The 20,697-nt window shown below is 40.1% G+C and overlaps 1 protein-coding gene and 1 pseudogene across 2 annotated transcripts in view; one reads left to right on the forward strand and one right to left on the reverse strand.

The window, feature by feature from the left end:
* The window catches only part of GFRA1 (GDNF family receptor alpha 1), a 291,272-nt gene extending 287,957 nt beyond the window's left edge, over positions 1-3,315 (reverse strand). Inside the window, exons 1-3 of the mRNA XM_083363394.1 lie at positions 3,183-3,315; positions 1,760-2,062; positions 84-167 (exon numbers count right to left, since the gene is read on the reverse strand). Coding sequence (XP_083219520.1) covers positions 84-167; positions 1,760-2,062; positions 3,183-3,222 — 427 coding nt within the window. The 5' untranslated portion in view covers positions 3,223-3,315. The remainder of the gene's footprint in view (positions 1-83; positions 168-1,759; positions 2,063-3,182) is intronic.
* Positions 3,316-18,723: 15,408 nt separating this feature from the next.
* LOC310640782 (heterogeneous nuclear ribonucleoprotein Q-like) lies at positions 18,724-20,298 on the forward strand (annotated as a pseudogene). Its single transcript has 3 exons — positions 18,724-18,816; positions 18,985-20,027; positions 20,258-20,298. The product of its transcript is annotated as a heterogeneous nuclear ribonucleoprotein Q-like (transcript).
* The last annotated feature ends 399 nt before the right edge of the window (positions 20,299-20,697 follow it).

Consider the following 20,697-nt stretch of genomic DNA (forward strand, 5'->3'; position numbering starts at 1 on the left):
ACCAAAGAAAAATGCATTACTTCATTTAAAATGCTCAATTCTGGCCACTCTACACTTCTGTAGAAGAAACATAAGCCATTTACCTGATACAATTGGTGCTAGCCTGAATATGTCCGTTAACCTGCTGTTCACTGGTTCGTAAGGTGATTCTTCAAGCAAATCATTTCCTAAAAACAATTTAAAATGTTTTTTTCTTTCATGCTTTTTAAAACATTTTCTGAAACTTCAACACTCCTAGAATCTCCAGGCTATTCCCAACAGCAAAATGACAATGCAATCAATTACTACTTCTTTCCCCTTTCATTTGGCCTCCCATCCACCATATGATTTTCTTCAACTCTTTTTCTTTGGTAAAAATCCTACAAAAGCTTCAGTGGAATGAATTTTAACTCTTTTGCTTTCATACTTGTGGCTGTTAAAGATAGGAAAACAAACTTCAAGGACTCATTACTATGAAGTTCAATTATTATTACAAGTACTTTGTACTTACAAATAAAGGTGGGACAGAAATCAAACAAATAATTCTAAGAGAAGGAAAAATGTTTTTTTTTAAAAAATGGGAGGTGATGTTATATTTATAATAATCATTTTATAGAGATGTTAAGAGAAAAAAGTATTTTGCTGTCAACTTTTCCTGTAAACCAAATCGATTTAGATCTACATCTATCTGCATTTGATACATGTGGAACAAGTATATTTTTTAATTAAGAGGATGCCAGAAAAATAAGGAAAAAAACTCATCAATGAGAATTACAATAATTCCTTCAATTAAATTTGATCTTCTATGTGAAATGTATGAGTGTTTACAGAATTATGTGGGAAAACTGATCTGTTTAAAGGGTGAGATATAGACCAGCAGCCTTCCTCAATCTGGGACAAATATTCCACCCTTGTACTTGAAGCAATGGAGACTGTAGACTTGACTACTTGTTTTTTTCTCAGCCTATCTATCTTATCTTATAATCCCATAACCACTGCCTGAGGTACTTATTGGGTAAATATGAGAAATAAAAATGCACACACATACTTAGATGAAAGATCCCAAGTAGCAAGCTACAGTCAATAACCCAAAGTTAAACTATTTAGTTTAGCAGCAACTAAAATATTGATTCAGCTAAGCCTCACAGATATAAAGAGACATTCTTGTAAGACATATAGGATAACAAGAATAGCATAGCTGAACTTTACAAGAACTGTATTCTGGTGATCCCTATTGCCTCAGGAAACAACGGTTTTATTATTTTTTTCACTGGTTTGATGTCAGCATGTTATTAAGGAAGTTTTTACCAAAATTTATCTACTCCCACACTACACAGAAAACATGCTGCTGTTAGATATAATGCCTGGGTAGTGTGGTTAGGGGAGGTTTGACTTCAATTTGACCTCACAGGTGAGAAATTGGCCTGTATAATCTCCCGATGTTATATTTCATTAACAAGTGCTGATGGTCTTTGTTCCTAATGCTTTGTAGATCTGTACTTCCCTTTTGACTTTGGTTTACAAAGGTCAGATGAGTCCCTTCTGGTGAAAATCTTTTAGTGTGCATTTTCAACAATAGGAAACGCACCAGCAACAGCTGCTCTAACTGGGTGGCATCAGAGGTCCTCCCTCTGCAGCCAAAGAACACAAAGAAAATTACAAGGTCAGCTGATGGAGGACCTGGTGGGGGGCGGGGGGGGGGGGAGGACAGAGGGCATTCCTTTCTAGCACTGGGGAAGGAAGGTGGCAGGGAAGGATGTTGTGTATGACAACCACGTACCCTGTAAGCTTTGGTACATGCTCCAGTAAATACGCAGACAGTTCTTCTCCTTTTTCATGCCTCTTTTGCAGCGGCAATTATAGAGGGATTTCTGCTTGAGAGCTTCCATGGCGCTTTTGCACTCGTCCTTTGCCTCCAGGCCTGCTGCCCGGCTGAAGTTGCTCTCTTTGCCAGCTACACACTGCCTCAGTGTCCTGTATTTAGTGCTGCAGCTCTGCTCCCTGAGACACTGGTCGCTGGCTTTCACACAGTCCAGATGGTCTCCTGCAAGCAGCCCACTCACTTCAGCTGAGAAGAGTACTTCTGCGTTCAAAGAGAGCAAAAGAGAACCTGTCAGCCCTGAGAGGTCAGTCCAAGAGAACATGCAGAAAACTACCATAATTGCAGGGGTTCGATGGGGGAGAGGCACAGAGAGCTTGGCTTTGGTTGCCTTTCTCAGGATGGCAAAGATACCAAAGACAACTTTGCAGATGGGAGGCTAAGATCTCTCTCCCTCTTCAGGAATTTCTTTAAAACTGAATGTTTTTAAAAAGTAATTGCCCAATCGATGCACCAGCTGTGTCAGATAAAGTCAGCTGACCTATCACCCCCATTTTACAGCAGGTTTTTTCCCCCCAAGTTTCATTTTCTTTAGAAAACCCATACGTATGGAGGTTAACTTTCAAAGGACAGAAACTTCCCCTCTAACAACAGCATTAGGAAGTTAAATGCTCATTTGCACAAAGGCAGTGTTGCGATTTTAACTTCAGTCTGGAAAAAGGTCAAAGGACAGCAATATTCTTAGATATCCAGGAATCTTTCACAATTCAGCTTTTTTTTTTTAAACTAGGTTTCTGATTTCTTCCACTGGAAAGATTTAAAAAGAATCAGATTTCAAAGTCCTCTTCCCCAGAGTTCTTGATATGACCAATATCTTTTAGTTCTTTATTTCCTTTCCAATAAAAAACAAACTAGCATGTATGCACTCAAACCCACCCCATACCTATTTGCAAGCCACAGTGGACTGGAGATACAAGTCTTTTTACTGCCACAGCCCAGAACAGGCAGGATGCAACTATACATCTCATAATGAAATCCCCACTTTCTTCTAATAAAAATGAATTAACTTGGAAAGTTTTACTTCCAACTTGCTTCTAGTTTAAAATCAAAAGGCAGCAGCACCTTTTGCCAACAGCACCACCCTGTGTAAGTTCTACTCAGAAGTAAGCCCAACTAAATTCCAATGAGACCCACAGCCAAGCAAGCCTGTACTGAACTACAGCCTGAATCCCTTCTCCGTGTTGCAAACATTGGTCTAAAATTGATGGAGAAGAATGTCTTTCAAAGACAATCGGCAATCAGCTACTGCTTGGAAACTCCCAAAGCCGAGAAAGACTGTATGTACGGAGCCACATATCAAAGATTTAACGCACCGGGCACTTACCCATTAAGGGTAACACGAAGTAGTAGGTGGCCAGAGGCATCTTGCTCCTCGGCAAATCCTTCTCTCCGATGAACTTGCTTCCGTCGCTCCAGAAGGCGATCTCAGCACCTAGATATTCCAAACCAGCGAGGTTCCAAAGCCACCAAGTTCATATCCATTGAATTTGCAAAGGGGGGGGGCGAGAAAGAAAGAAAGAAATCCCCACCCTGCCCTCCTCTCTCTCTCTCTCTCTCTTCCGTCCTCCGGGAGCAAAAGCAAGAGCAGCTGCTCTGCAAAAGGAGGGGGAGGCGAGGCGAAAGGCGAAGATTTCTCACCCGGAGGAGCTTACATCCCAGAATCCCGGAAAACAGAAGGGTCGATTTCTCAATAAAAGCGAGAGAGAACGAGAGCCGAGCCCCTTCACACTTCGAGCGCGCGAGCTCAATTCGGAGCTGGAGCTTCCCAGCCTTTTTTTTTCTTCTTCCCGAGGGAGGGGGGGCGGCAATGTCTCCCCCAGCAGGAATTCCAAGAAAGAGGAGGAGGAGTGGGGGGGGAGAAAGGAAGAGCGATCCAGACGTTGGCTTCCCAGTCCCGCGGCCGTCCGACAACCCGCCGCCGGTCTCCTTTACAGCTGCCTCCAAGTCAACGTAACCTCTGCGGGCGACTCCGGGTTAGAGGGACTTTTCACCTCCCCAAACCTGCCGCCGTTCAGGGTCTGCGCCTAATTAGCTCGGTCCCAGCTCGATCCTCGGAGAAAGGCACTAGAAAGGCGGCCGGCCTCACCGAAGCCTCTGATGCAAAGCCTTTTTTTTTTCTCCTTTTTTTGGTAGCGCCGCCGGCGTTCTCGACGCGCTCCAGTCGCCCCCTCTATTGGAGGAAGAGACACGCGCAGCGAGCCGAAGCGGCCGGGGCTGGCGATCCGGCCGGAGGAAAACGCTCTCCGGCAGGTGCAGCTCTTGCGCGGCCAAACCTCTCACGACCTCGGCTCGCTTAAAGGAGTTAAGGCCCGCTCGGACTTAAAACGGGGCAGGGTGGGAGAAGGCAAGGCTCTCGCCCTCGTCGACGCAAAAGTTTTTTTTTTTCCCCTCCGCGCGGTGTGATTTCACCCAGTCGCCATCAAATGCAAGAGGCCACCACGCTCGTTCGCCAGTGGACGCGGGAGGCGGCTTTGGACCTACCTACCCGACGGGGTGGGGATTAGGCTGGGGGCGGGCGATGTTATAGCTCAAGAAAGAACGGGCTTTGCGCCAGTCAGGGAGCGAGCGAAAGAAAGAAAGAAAGAAAGAAAGAAAGAAAGAAAGAAAGAAAGAAAGAAAGAAAGAAAGAAAGAAAGAAAGAAAGAAAGAAAGAAAGAAAGAAAGAAAGAAAGAAAGAAAGATCAACCGAGCTTCAGCCGTAAGCCAAAGGAGCCGTGTCTAGTTTGGAGAAATTTGGTTCGCGGCTCGGGACTGTCTCTCGCCTGACAGTCCTCGAACCTCGTCCTCGTGTGGACTCTTCCCAGCAGCGAGCGCTTTTGCGGGAAGGCGCCACCCTTGCGCTCCCTTTGTGCGCCTGAGCGCGTCCCTGCCTTTCCCATTGGCCAAGGGAAGAAACTTTCAGGCGCCCTTCCCACGGACAGCCTGCGCGCGCTTTTAGGCGCGCAAAGCAGCGAAGCGGCCAACCTCGGTCAGAAACCCCCTTTGGCCCGGGTTTGGAGTAGGCAACCTCGGCTCTTTTATGACTCAAGGACTTCAACTCCCAGAATTCCTGAGCCAGCTGGCTCAGGAATTCTGGGAGTTGAAGTCCATGAGTCATAAAAGAGCCGAGGTGGCCTACCCCTGGAGTAGGGCGAGAGGAGAGGTGAGCGCGGTATTCTTGAGGCTTGAGCTGTTTCAAGGATAACCCCAGCTAGCTTCTATCGACTGTTGTTATCGAGTATTGGATAAATGTCACAGGCAGTTAAATTACCCGTTCAAGAGCAAAGACATGCATAGTCTCTTTTATCTTACGAATTACATCAACGTAAATTTGAAACTTGAAACAACAACAACAACAAAAAGTGTGCTACAGCCAGCTACCAGGAGGAAGAACGCCATCCCTAATCGTTTACCACAAGGGTCTTCAAACTTGGCCCTTTTATGACTTGTGGACTTCAACTCCCAGAATTCCTCAGCCAGGCATGCTGGCTGAGGAATTCTGGGAGTTGAAGTCCACAAGTCATAAAAGGGCCAAGTTTGAAGACCCCTGGTTTACCACGTCGTAAACGATTAGGGATGGCGTTCTTCCTCCAGGTAGCTGATTGTAGCACACTTTTTTTTGCTGTTGTTTCAAATTTCCAAAACATTGGTAGCAGAAGGAAACAAGGCAAGTTAAAACCCTTTATGAAATTGGAAGGGAACCGCATCCTCCTCCATCATCACACCTCTTCTTTCATATCCCAAGTTTAGTGATTAGGAACAGAGTGGCAGCGGTCTTGCTAGGGCAAGCAACCTTAAACACATTGATTTAATTAGCCTGCCCAACAGATGGCTTTTAACCGTGTTACTTAAATTCCTGTAACCCCAGCCACCATTGCCCTCACCACCCAACACTGTGGAGAACAACAAGGTACTGAATTAAGTTGCTGGTCCTCATGATTATAGAGAAATTTCTTCTGAATTAGGTAGAGTTGAAGGTAAAACATGCCAAGTAAACAAAGATCTGGATGAAACCAACCTCATAATCTTTCTACTGGGTGTTGTGTATGTGTGAGGAAAGTGGGTAGATTTTGCTGTGCATGTCCATTCCCTTGCAAATTTTATCAGGCTTAGGAAAGTTTGTGCAGGCATCTACTTGTATCTGTTCAGATACTGGCTAATCACTAAAGCCAAACATTACTTCAGTGTATCAATTTACACTTCAGTACTGAATAAACAAATCAAACATATGTCACAACTACGTGACAGATGGCTGTAGCAGAAAACTGTCAGCTATTTTCACACAGTTTCTACTTATATAGAGAATCTACCCCCCAAAATATTCCCAAAATCTAAGAAAAATGCAAATTAGATTAAAAAATCTGAAGTTTTATCTCTGTGCACACATACAACAAAACTCAAGTTAGCTTCTCAATATTTACAGATCTTTTGACATTTACTGAAGAACAGGCAAAGAAAGTCAAGCCTACAAATATCCTGGGAAATGGAGAAAAACAATCTTAGGTACATTTCTCAGAAGACATATTGTGTTCCAGGGATTTAGTCCCACATATGTCAACATGGCTTGCAACTGATCATTGCCTTCATTTTAAATTTATTCAGATATAAATCCACTTGAGTCCATTCTAGTCCCTCCCCAAGCAAATTTTGGATTATGTTCCAAATTAATCAGCATAAAATGAATGCTAAAGTTGATGACAAAAGCAACAGTACCTTGACATGAAAAAGCAAACATACAATTGGGCAATACGTTATTTCTGATGTTTGAGTGCAAAAGGTAAAGCATGCCTCAGCTGCTACAATATTGTAAATGGTCCACAACATTTCTTTGCTATTGCATCTGGTGCCAGTGTAGATTAATGCCAGGAAACCCCTGATATGGTGGGAATCCAGATTCAACTTGGATATTCATTAGTTGACTCCTGGGAGGTGCCTACAATTTTCTTAGCAAAGTTTTTCAGAACTGTTTTGCCATTACCTTTTTTCCCCTTTTTTTATAAATGTTATTGATTTTTTAAATTTACAATCTTTAGAGCTTAGTAAACAACATGTTGTTTGGGTTTACATATTTAACATTAACTTCTTTAATATAGATCTATTCAGTACTGTACACTCCAGTATTTTTTTTCCTTGATCTTCCTTTCTTCCCCATATTTTTCCCTTTTCCCCTCGTTGAACAATTACAATTCTTAGTACTATTGATGTTTACAAAATTAAATATAGACATCTTCATCATATTTTACTAATATTACAGAGATAATAATATCAATTCATAAATCAATATCCTGTTTTTGTGCTCTTATTAATATTTGATTTCCCATAATTGTTTACAGTATCTTTATCGGTTATGATTTTCTCAATATTAATTATCTTTACATAGCTAAAAAAATTTATTCGTAACAATCTTCTTTTTTTCAAATTTCCCATATCAAAAGAAGAAAAACAAAATGCTATTTTAATTCTAAATCATATCTTCCATTATAAAAATCTAGTTATATCTAAGGATCATCCCTTCTTTTAATCATATTCAAACAGGTATATTAAATAGATAGTGCCCCCTATGATAAATCAAATCTTCTGTTTTTTAAGTCTAACTCTCCCTTTCTTTTTTTGCCAAGTAGCTTTCCAAGCCAAGGCAATTAAATTGCCCCAAAATTTTCTTTCTATTTTTCAAAGCTGCTTGGCATAAGAAAGGCAATTTAGGTACAGTATTTTTGGGGGGGAACTCCACCCATCCACATTGGCTAGAATCCTAGACGTTACCCCTGCCCGTTCTATGTTCCATTTTCTCGAATCTTCTTCCTTGTCCTCAGGTGTATTTTGGAGAAGAAGTAAGGGATCTTTTGTATTTTCATTGTTATAGGTAGGTCTTGCAGTATTTTATTTGTATATGGCAGTACATATTTCCCTTCTATCTCCTCCATCTCTAGATCCATTTCTTCTGCTTCATCCTCTGATTTCTGGCTTATTTGTTCATACTTTGTAGTCATTGTCTGGGAGCTTTCCAGTTGTAGCTTCAATTTGGAGATTTGGTCTTTTATATCATCTAGGTTATTTTTAGTCTCATTATGGTTTCTTTTTATGTCCTCTTTTTGTGCAACAATTGTTTGATGGATTTGCTGTATTTCCTTCTGAAAGGTATTTGTTTTTTCTTGAGGCATCATTCCTAGAAATCCTCTGGTATCACCAGTCTCAGTAAGAGTGGAACAAGATTTCCCCTAGTTTTCTGGTCTTTATATATAGCCTTTAAAATCCAGTCCTAATAGCAATATTTTATAGTAATCCTTGGTCTCAAGTATCCTGAAAATTATCAGTCAGGCAAGATTGTAGTCCACAATGTTCCTAGTGTTCAAAATGTTCCACCTTCCTGCAGCCAGAAGTATTCAGAAATCATTTTTTTCTTTCTCTCCCACTAGGTCTTAAGATTAAAAGTACAAGCTCAGTAGGTATTTATAGTCCAAGAAGGTCTGGATGATAAATATGTCAAAATATTTTTCTTTATTGCCAACTGTACCAAGCAGCCAAGCTAGTTATGGTGTTGTACTTAAATCCACCACTAGATGTCATTCAAAGTCCATTTTTCTCTCTTAAAACAAATGGTTGATTTCTTATATTTCTTATATTTCACCTCAATAATTTTTTCCCAAGATAATCTTAACAATTATCTTACTTCTCAGATTTTTGTATTACTTTCACTTAGTATTCTGTATTTTTGCTTCCGTTCACATCCAGAGGTTTTAGACTTCTTGGGAGCCTTTCCCAGGCAATTCAGTTGCAAAATAGTAAAGAAAGGATCAATATTCTCACCCAGTCCAAAGATGCTGTTTATGATATGCTAATTAAACCTTTTGTTCTTTGGTTGTCAGCAGCTAATGGCCGGCCGCAGAGGTTTAGAGGACTTTCCTTGGATTGAACGGAGAGACCTCTGTCTCTCCATGATCAACAAGGCACCCCTCCTTCTTCATCGCTTCTTTGGGGCAACTTTAGGCCCTTTTCAGGGCCCCCAGCAGGGCAAAATTGGGCACGGAAGGCAGAGCATTGCTTTCCTGCGTCCATCTCACCCTGAAGCAAAACCGGAACCCGCCCTTACCTTTTTCCAAGGGCTGCGACAGAGTGACTGGCCAAGCTGGTTTCCTGTTTAAATTGAAATTAGAACTCACAATCTGCTAATTTCTGTACTACACCAAACTAGCTCACAGTAATTAATTATTATGTAATTAGATAAACATAAAATGGAAGATTAATTGTGATTGTGGTAATTTATTATGTTTCTATATGCCAGTATACTTATTATCCCATTTTCATTTAACTCAGGGTGGCACGCACGAAGATATTTCATTTTTATCCTCATAAAAATAACAGGTTAAAGGGGAAGATTAGTGATAAGAACAATGCTGTCCTTTGATATTTATGGCTGAGCAGACTTTGTTCTATGCCCTACTCTCCAACTCTCTTATATTTCACTGATTTATGATACAAAGAAAGCTTGAAATCTATTGGTTCAACTGGATTTGGGCATATTTAACTTTACTGACTTTTGCCCGTATACAGACTCCAGAATTTAAAACAAAATTTGGTATTGTACTGCTGTCTCTTCAACGAGACTTTCACCTCCATCAAAATATATTAGGTAAGTGGAATTTACTTCTATGGAATATCACCATAAGAATATTAAGTCCAAAAATCCATTTAGTGGAAGCAATCTCCTTAGCAATTCAGTGTGTCCATGTCTTTTAAATACTAATTATATGTAGACTCAAACTGCCCTTGCGGAGTTTTTCAAATAAAACCAGGGTGATGTGATTTGGAAATACTTGAATGATATAGCTTTTATTTTTATTTTTTTACAAATACAAATAGAACATGTTTATCTCTATATATTTAAGAAGGTTTGTATAAGCAGTGTAAAGCTCTTCTCTCAGTGCATAAATATACTGTTAATCAAGAAATGGTATTTTCTAAAGACTCACCACATAGAAAAACATCAAAGAAAGTTTAAATAACTTCATCTTAAAACATAAAACTGATGTTCAACTATGATGGAATGAAGAATTAAGATATAAGCTCTACAAAGGAACCTGAAAGCCAGTTTGTTTTATTTTTCTTTTAAATCAAGATAGGCAGAATAATTATATGAAAGCTTCATTCATATATAATTAATGCCATTTGCATTCACAGTTCCACAGCATATTAATCCTAAAGAGTATGCTGTACAGAACAAGAAATGGGCATTATCCTTTTTTCTAAGTTGGTTAGTCTTTGGTGACATATAATTACAAGGTAACATCACAATATATTGTACTAAATATTTTACGATAGGCATATGTATTATAATGTATTATAATGAATGTACAGCCATTTTTTTCTCCCATGTTTGAATCTTTTAAGTCCTTTGCACAGGATAGAAAGTTGGTTTGTTTATTTGTGTCAGAAGCATCACAATTGAAGTAGGACATACTATATGTTATAAAATTTAAAATATAAAATACAAGATTGAAATACGTACAAGTTAAACAGATCTTGCCCAGAAACTACCATGGGACCCTCAAGGGTACACTGATTAGGGCACAAAGGGCAGGTATACATATGTGTTGTCGCATATCACCACAATTACAAAGAACAGAAGCCACCAGATAGCTCATCAGAGTGTCTGTGGATCTTGTTGTACCCATGCACAACCTGTTCAATGATTTCCATACTTCCCAGTTATGTTGAGACCCAGGTATCAGCTCCTCCATTAGTTCTATCCAGTGTTAATTCTTTGTAGCTTTCCATAGGTAATCTCTACTTTCAAATTCTTTGAAGACTTCCATGGACATAAGGAAGCTTTTCCTGGATTTTAATCTCTGATAATCTGGTTGTAGGCCATAGAGCAGACATGTCAAACACAAGGCCCGGGGGCCGGATCCGGCCCATGAAGTGGTTTCATGTGGCCCGCGAAGCCACCCTGGAAACAGTGAGGGAATGGCCCCCACTGCCTTGGCCCTGGCCCAGAGACCCTCCTTCTGCCAGAGACCCTCAGATCTGTCCCACTCCTGCCCAGGCCCCCATAGGCACCCTTGATGCGAACGATGTAGAGCTGGCCACGCCCACCCAGTAGGCCACACGCACTCTAGCCACGCCCACCCAGTAGGCCATGCCCACACTGGCCACACCCACCTGGCCTCCTGAGGGCAACCGCAATGCTGATGCGGCCCTCAATGAAATTGAGTTTGACACCCCTGCCATAGAGAGTGTGTTGGTAGAGCTGGTCAAAGGCAAAATGCACTCAGAATTGCATTTCAGGAAAAAGGACAAAAAAAGAGGGGGGAAAAGACAGTGTAGAGATGTGATAGAGTAGAAGAGCAGTAGAACAGCAGATTCTATTAAAGAATCTACAGCATGGTAATGTTAGCTCAAACAAACACAAAGAATTCATCCCTCCTTATGCGCCTCCACACAAAAATAAATAAATGTATTTCTGCTTGTAACTGGTTAGTTTTGTTGTACTGCATTAAGCAATCCTGATCTCATATATTAAACTACAAGCACTGCCAGTGATATCACTTCTGCCTACCAGATAATCTGACTATCTGCCCCTTGCAACCTTCCCCAAATAGATGCCAAATTTTAATTCATTGTTCATTCTCATGGTAATAGATATAAGATTGCTTCCAGGCTCCCTAAAAAGTAGGCAACGGGGCCTTCTGTAAACAGCTATTCAGCATTCAGATCATTCTAACACAGGGGTGTCAAACTCAATTTCACTGAGGGCTGCATCAGCATTGCGGTTGCCCTAAGGGGGGTGGGTGGGCGTGGCCAGGGTGGGCGTGGCCTACTGGGTGGGTGTGGCTAGAGTGCGTATGGCCTACTGGGTGGGCGTGGCCAGCTCTACATCATTTGCATCAAGGGTGCCTATGGGGGCCTGGGCAGGAGTGGGACAGATCTGAGGGTCTCTGGCAGAAGGAGGGTCTCTGGGCCAGGGCCAAGGCAGTGGGGGCCGTTCCCTCACTGTTTCCAGGATGGCTTCGTGGGCTGCATGAAACCACTTCGCGGGCCGCATCTGGCCCCCGGGCCTTGTGTTTGACATGTCTGTTCTAACAGAACGATCTCAGCACACAGAGAGAGACCCTGACTGAAAGACCAGTATAGTAACAAAATGGACGTTCAATCAGACTTACAGTATTTCAGTTGTAGTGACAATTGTTTGTTGCTTTGATAAATCTCTGATTCCAAACTTTAGTTAGACACTTCTGAAATACTATTCTCTAAGTTATTGAATACTGAATTTCTGGAAACTCAATAAATTAGTGTTGTTTTCCTTTACGGTAAACTACATTGTGGTTGATTGTATAGATAGCCAGATGTTTAGACTGGATTAGGCATTTGTGTCCACCTATGGAGTCCTTCCCAAGGACCTGGGATAGGCAGATGTTGTATTTGATGGTGTTAAGGTATTGTTACAAGAAGTAAGCGGTTCCAGATAAAGTTGCCTTCTGCAATTGACAGATGATAGTTTTGTCAGTGCCAGAGGTGCACAAGTGGTGCTCTAAATGTTTTGTAGTTTTGCCTAAGATGCCTATTACTATTGGTACTAGCTTTATTCCCTTTTGCAATGGTCAATCTACCTCTGTTTGCAGGTTTTCATGGTTTGTTATGTTTTTGCAATTTCTTCTCTCCTATTCTGTTGTCTCCAGGTATTGCAGAGTCCACTATACAGAAATTTTTGTCTTACTTTTCAGGAATTGTTAAGTTTGTAGGCTTTGTGGCTGTTCGAGTGTTTTGTCTGTTTGAATTCTAAAGTCCCACAGTACTTTATTTTGTTTATTTCCAAATAATTTGTTTTGTAGTCCCTGCAATTCTTGCTTGCGGGCAAGTGGTGTTTCTTGTAGGTATTCCAATGTACCATTGTTGCTATTTTGTCATGCCATTGTTTCTAATCAGTTTGTGCAAAAACAGTGCAGTTCTGGGCATAGTTTTGGAAAACCCAAAGAAATACAACAAGAATACAGCATGGATAAAGGAGGTGGAAAAGGAAAAAAAGAATCTGAAACAAATAATAATAATAATGTAAATGATAGAGAAAAAGCAAGGATAATCAAGAGTTAGTCAGCACCAGGCAAAGTTGAACTGCATCTTATTTTTTTAACCCTGCCTTTATTATTTTTATAAACAAGGTAACAAGCATACTTACTACTACTCCCATCTTCTATTTTCCTCAGAACATCAACATTGTGAAATGAGTTGGGCTGAGAGAGAGGGATTGGTCTAAAGTCACCAAGCTGGTTTTCATGCCTAAAGTGGGACTAGAACTCAGTTTCCTGATTTTTAGCCTGGTGCCATAACAACTAGACAAACCTGTATGCCAGGGGTGTCAAACTCAATTTCATTGAGGGCCGCATTAGCATTGCGGTTGCCCTCAGGGGGCCGGGTGGGTGTGGCCTGGGTGGGCGTGGCCTACTGGGTGGGCATGGCTCGAGTGCGTATGGCCTACTGGGTGGGCATGGCCAGCTCTACATCGTTCGCATCAAGGGTGCCTATGGGGGCCTGGGCAGGAGTGGGACAGATCTGGGGGTCTCTGGCAGAAGGAGGGTCTCTGGGCCAGGGCCAAGGCAGTGGGGGCCGTTCCCTCACTGTTTCCAGGATGGCTTTGCGGGCCACATGAAACCACTTCGCGGGCCGGATCCGGCCCCCGGGCCTTGTGTTTGACATGTCTGCTGTATGCGCTCTCCCTCTCCCTCCCTGTCTCTCTCTGTTTCATTGAAATATCTGACTGGTCTGCAGCCACTCACTGTTATGCAGTTTAACAATACACTGCAAGGAGTTGAAATTAAAAATTGGAAAACCTCTGGCAAAACTTACAGCTGCCTGTTCTTTATCTGGTCTTGGCTTTCTTTAACATTGAGTTCTTCCCAAAACTTAGAATGTCATAAAGTACTGGCATAGTAGATGTGCAGATCCTTTGTAATTGAGAGATGGAAATTTTGTGAAGGTGCAGATTTTCTCTGCTGTTCAAGACTTTTTGGCACAGCACTGAGTATACCAGTAACCATTGGGATGACCACAGCCAGTTTATGCCATAATCTTTCAACTTCAGTTCTTAGATCTTGATGTTTTTGATTCTCCAATTCTTTGTCTTCTATTCTACTATCTATTGCCACATCAGTTATCTGTACTCTTTTTCAGCCAGAGACAAATCAGGTGTGTTATGAGCTAAGATTTTATCAGTTTGCATTTAGAAATCCCACAACATTTTAATCTGCTCATTTTGACTACTTTTTTAATTATATATGCCCATCAATTTTTCATTACTGGCACATGATAATGTTTACTGATGTGCCAGTGAATCATTTTGGTGACCACATTGTCACTGTTTATGATCAGTTTGTGTGATCTTACAAGGAGCAATAGCAAATTCTTGGGAACTGATGTAGATCTGTTGTTGGCTTTCCTTGCTACCACTTAACTCCTAAAATATCTCTCTGTCTCTGTCTCTGTCTCTCTCTCTGTCTCTCTGTCTCTCTCTCTCTCTCTCGGTTGTAGTTTATTGAAGAGCAGAGTCAGACAGAAGTGTGGCTCTGGGAAAGCTGACCACATGTAGCTGGGAGTGTTGGGTTTTTATACCTTCTTGGGCTTTTGACATTGTTTCCTGTTCCTGTGGCATGAACTTTGACCTGAGCTTCTGAGTGTGTCCTTTTTGGTATTGGTGGGTTAATCCTATTGTGTCATGGTTTTAGAATTTGGGTGGGGTATGTAGATTTTAGGGGTCTTTGTCTTTCTAATCTCATCAGCTCCAAGCTTCCTGGCCCTAATCTTCCTGAATGAATCACTAAATCTGCTTTTCTACAGAACTGGTTTCTGCTTGGGGTGGGGAGAGGGGGTTGGTTTCTGGGGACTGGTTTTTGTGTAAGATTTTTCTTTCTCCATTACTGTATTCCTTTGGGGAAATATAATCTGCCTTTTTAATATTCCCCAAAATATTTCTTTCTCTGCTGTCCTCCCACACCAGTGTTGAAATAAAATTCAAAGGCTAGTTCAGTCAGGCAGTGATACTTTTTTGAACTTGCCCAAAATGTCTAGGAAGGAAAGTATATGTGATTAATTAAGTGAACAATACTATGCCTGTGAAACCATCTCCAAGGAATTAATTGGGGAATGTTTGCATTTTGGATATCTAGAGTGACAGGTTTATGTTTTGTTCAGTTTCCCTCAAATGATTATTGCTGCCAGCTTTGCTTTATCTCATAGGATGGGCTCAGGAATTCATATAAACTATGTTTTATTTTAATTATGTCTCATTAAACAAGCCATAATGCTTGGTCCTATTCAAGACTGTGGTTTACAAGTCACACAAAGACTTGCTTTGACATAGGAGCCCACCTCTAAGGTTAAGCCCAAATCACCCAAAGATGAATCTTTAATCTTAAAACATTCTTACAAGAATTTGAATGGGGAAAATTTCATGCAAGTGTCCATACTTCAAATTTCCCTCAATCAGTGCACCAGCCAAAGCATAGTTATATTTTGATATTTGCAGTTTTCTGAATCTTGTAGTGCAGTTCCTCAATTTAATAAAAAATGCCTGCATTGGCAAAAGTTGTGTGCAACACATACAAATCTATTATGTTATGGAAAATTACCTTCAATAGACTGACTGTAAGAAAAAGTCAGCACAAAAATAGGTATGTCAGGAAAAAGACTCGGGGAAATCATAAGCAGCTATTGATGAGATAAACAAAATAATATTAAGATTTGAGCACAGAGAACTGAGGGAATCCTAAATTGTCAGGCTTATCCCTATCCAGCTCTAGTATAACAGGATACCTACCGCACCTAACACCATATCTGCATTCTATCTACAAACTCCATTTGGGACTCTGTGAGCTGACTCTTGGGTGAAGTAGAGATGATCTTCTTCTTCTTCTTCTTCTTCTTCTTCTTCTTCTTCTTCTTCTTCTTCTTCTTCTTCTTCTTCTTCCTCTACCTCTTCCTCTTCTTCTCCTTCTCCTTCTTCTTTTTGTAATACCTTATTTACTGAAGAATTCTGAAGAACTCAACAGCCTGCATATTTGTAGAACTAAAAAATTACCCTGTCCAGTTTGAGTTTTATACATTTATATACTGTATATTATAAACCATATTTATATTTCTTCACATTGGCTGTTGTTCAATACTAGGCAGTGCTAGATATTTCTTTATCAGGGCACAAAGGGAAAATATATGCTGCAAACTCCATGTAGGCATCAGGAAGGGCATCCAACCAGTAAATGCTCAGCTCCATTCAGTCACCCTGACTCACCTCAAATAAAGGGATTAAAGCAGGGATTCACAAACAAGAGAAGCCCCTTCTGGGGGATGCAGGCAGCATGTGAAACCATGCCCCATCCGGTCTGTGGAAAAAACACAGAACCAGTGCCCAAAAGATTGGAGGCCACTGGATTAAAGGATTGTAAAAAGGAAAAAAAATCTCTCCTACCATTTGTTAAATATATTCTGAACAGGGTTATATTGTCTCTTTTTGTGTTATATAAAGCAAGTTTAAAGTAAGCAGAAACAGACTTAAAAATCACCCAAATGTGTCTGACAACTCATGATTAGCCAGTACATTGTTGTGGAATAAACAACATGAAAAGTGATTCATGCACTAAGTTTTGAAAGCATACATTGGACATAACAAGTCTGAATTTCCACCAATGCTAATTCATTTATATAAATGTTATTTTGTCTTTTTATTTAGAATGTTCGAGGCAGTTTACATAAAACAAGATCGCATAATAAAAATGGAAAAATAAAAATAATCACAAATTCAAGCAGATAAGTACAATGCATGTACGCATGTTACATAATTTATAGACTACCACAACTCTGAGCATTGAACTTTGATGAACTTTGAGCAGTGAACATGAACAAACCAAAAATTAGTATTCAAAATTATGTACCAGAAGATTAACATTGAATAGGTTGACAGATCAAATGTTTATAGAAAAATAAAGTTGACTTCCTACTGTTACATAAACAGATTAGTTCCTCATTTAATTGAGAGTATGAGATTTAATCAAACATTCTTATATGAGTTGCGTATATGGGCTTACTTAGCTAATATGTCTTTGTCTTTATATTAACCTACTGTATTTAGCTAAAGTCATAAACAGTTCTAAACTATCATTTGTTAAACCATGACTTATTACTTGAATTATAATTTATTAAACCTAAGTTCTGGGTCTAAGTGTTACATTCAGTGGTGGGATTCAAATATGTGAACAACCGGTTCTCTGTGTGGATGCCGCTTCAGGAAGTCCATTCTGGGTCTGGGCAACAAAAGTTAGCGGTTCTGCTGAAGCAGTGCAAACCGGCTGAATCCCACCACTGGTTACATTACATTATATTATATGAAGGTAATCCAGTATGATATCTGTACTTATCCCAAATCCAAGAAATGCTTGACAACCAAAATGAGCCCAATTCCAAATATTGGGGTGGGGGGGCACTTCAGAAAATGTTTACAGATTTGAATTTTAGTTCCCATGTTGGTTTTTCCCAGAAGCCCTTCTTGAACTGCAGAATCTTTTCAAATATTATATAAATATCTGATTTATGTCACTCTCACCTGGTCAAACAAAAAAGAAAAATAAACATTTCTTCTTCTTGTTTTCAAATTTAAGCCACTTTAGAATAAGCTAACGTTGTCATTCTTCTGTGTACTTTCATTTGCACTTTCTGGTTTAGTACTGGGAATATAATCTTGAACTGCAGTAGTAGCTGGCCCAGTGACCAAGACATCTGGCTATTATGGACAATATATCAACCCTGAGTGAGGAATAGACAAGACTACATGCAACCCATTATTGCAGAAAGATTCTGCCAACTTCCTATACCATCTGTGCATACACAAAAAGTGACATAATTTCAATGTAAATGAGTTTTTTCAATATTTCCATAGACCTGGAGCCAGAATCTGTTCTTTTTTTAAACAGAAAAACAGGAATATGTTCATAAGGCTAAAATGATGATTGGACGATTCTTTCCAAATATTTATTTTCCTGCTCCCTCTTTTGCTCGCACATTTATTTGACACCAACTTTACAACAAAGCACCAGACAATATTGTCACAGTATATTGCAAGACTCTCTACTGCAATTATTTGTTAAAAGGACAAAACTGTTCTACCCAGAACAAATAGTACAAGGCAGAGCAGCCTGGTGGAGAAACTTATTTTAGCATCCTAGAAGCCCAAATCAATAACTTAGCTTTTTCCTGACATATCCTAGGCTGATATATTTCTGGTAGAAATGCTACTTTTAGAAGCAGTCTTCAGCTGAAGAAAATTTAAGTATATCTTCTTGTCACAAATCTAGTCAACTTTATTGTAAGGAAGTAAATGTCACTAGGGAAGGGCAGCTGCTGATTATACATTTATATCTAATGATCAATTAGTTTAAGACCACAGTACTGATGCAAGAGTGTACTTCCTGCTTCATCTTGAATGTCAGAGGCATTTTATCCCAGTCCAGCCTGCAAACTGGACTAAATGACTCTCAGAGATGTGTCCTGGTGCTTTTAGAGATTCCAAACCTATTCAAACAAACGTGCAGGGCTTTTGAATGATAGCAGAATTGTGAGTGACCATTGTTTCTATTCATGTTGAGATAGGCCACATCCCATATAACTATGTATGTTTCTCCTTTCTGTGTTAGGAATAAAAGAAGAATATCTAGTGAGTTTGGATTTGTCTTGGAATCATATACTGTATAATAGTTACTATTTGAGCAGAGTGAGTGCTGAAGCAGCTGCCATTTTATGCAGCCTCCTATAGCTACTTCACTATACCGCCCCTCCACACACACTCCAGAGCACTTTCATTCACCATTCATCACCTCTGCCTCTCATCCACACAAATATCTGAAAACATGACTTCTGAACATGTTAATGGGATTAGTACTGAAGAACCCATGGATACTTCTGCTTCAGTTACCCATCCTGAGCATTTCCAAGCATTGCTTGTTTTTATTTATTTATTCAGTTTCTGTAGCTACCATTTGCAGTCAAATGACTCTGGGTGGCTTACAATTCTAAAACGATAAAACAGTTAAAACAATTAAAAGCAATAAAACTATCCAAAAAATACATGCAAGAGCCAACTAACCAAAAAGCCAGGAAATGGGGCCCTTCATGCTGGTTTACCACAAAAAGTTGCTGAAAAACTATGTGAAGTGTGTACAATGCCATGCTAGTTGCTCACAGTGATTTAGATGAAAGAGCTAGTGAGGCTTTAAAGGAATTTAATGAGGAAGGTACACTGCAATGCTTCAGCAGTTTAAAGCTAGTGATCTCTCTCATGTTCTAAACAAAAGTGGCTTTTATGTGGGCATCATGAAAACATAGATGGTGAGAAAAACATGGGAACAAAGGGACAGATTCCAGCAAAGGACCAGGTGAGGCAAAAATTAAGGGACTTTTGGAAATAACAGGTTATATCCTTGATGTGACTACTGGACAAAGGGAGTATGGTGGTCCTCCAACAGAATGTGTCTGTTCAAGACAACAGCCTTCGGTTGGCACTGAGATATTTGTAGATAAAAATCCAAGGGACTTTTTTGAGGATGAACTTGTTCCATTATTTGAAAAAAAATTGGATCTATTTGGGTCATCATTTTAATGATGGATCCCTTGACAGGTCTAAATAGAGGCTATGCTTTTGTCACTTTGTAACAAAGGCACAGCTCAGGAAGCTATTAAACATGCTAATAATCATGAAATTTGTTCTGGAAAATACATTGGAGCATACTGTATATGTTTGTGCCAATAATTAGCTCTTTGTTGCCTCTATTCCTAAGAGTAAAACCAAGCAACAAATTGCAGAAGAATTTAGCAAAGTAAGAGAGGGTCTTACAGATGTAATATTGTGTCATCAATCAGATGACAAAAAAAGAACAGAGCTTTTGTTTCCTTGAATATGAAAATCACAAAACAGCAGCTCAAGCCAGGCATAGGTTAAGGAAGGGAAAAGTAAAAGTTTAGGGTAATGTTGTTACAGTTGAATGAGCTGACTCCATAGAAGGCCCAGATCCTGAAGGGATGGCAAAGGTGAAAGTGTTATTTGTGTGGAGTTTTGCAAATCCAGTCCCAAAAGAAGTACTAGGAAAGGCTTTTAGTAATTTTGGAAAATTGGAGAGGATGAAAAATGTGAAAGATTATGCTTTTATTCATTCTGGTGAGTGTGCTGGTGTTCTAAAAGGGAGGCAGAAATGGCAAAGATTTAGAATAGAGAATATAATATTCTTAACTGACCAAATGTGATTGGACACACAATTTGTCTCTGGTGCATAAGCTCATACAAGCATACAACCAACAAAGTGATAGTCATAAGATACCAAAAGGAGTAGGTAATAGATGAGAAGGATAATGGTAATGCAATCCTGCTACATGTTTAGATTTCCTTAGGCATAGACAGTGCTGTGGAAATTATATGTTTAGCAGAGTGATGGCATAGGGAAAAAATGTCTTTGTGTCTAGTTGTTTTGGCATGGAATGGCCTATAATGGTGTCCTGAGGGGATGAGTTAAAACTTTATGTCCAGAATGTGAGGGGTCTGCAGTTGTTTTCTCAGCCCTCTTTCCGGCTGGTGCAGTATATAGGTCCACAACAGAAGGAAGACTGGTTGGAATTGCTTTTTCTGCAATCCTAAATATCCATTGAAGTCTGCGCCTGTCCTGTATAGTTGCTTTAACAAATCAGATCATCATAGAAATACAAACGACAGATTCAATGATTCCTCTGTAGAACTGTATCAGCAGTTCCTTGGGCAGTCTGAGCTTTCTGAGTTGATGCTGGAAGAACATTTTTTGTTGTGCCTTGAATAATGTTAGGTGTCCATTTCAACT

This window comes from Vipera ursinii (assembly GCF_947247035.1).
Source record: "Vipera ursinii genome assembly, chromosome: 5".
NCBI lineage: Eukaryota > Metazoa > Chordata > Lepidosauria > Squamata > Viperidae > Vipera > Vipera ursinii.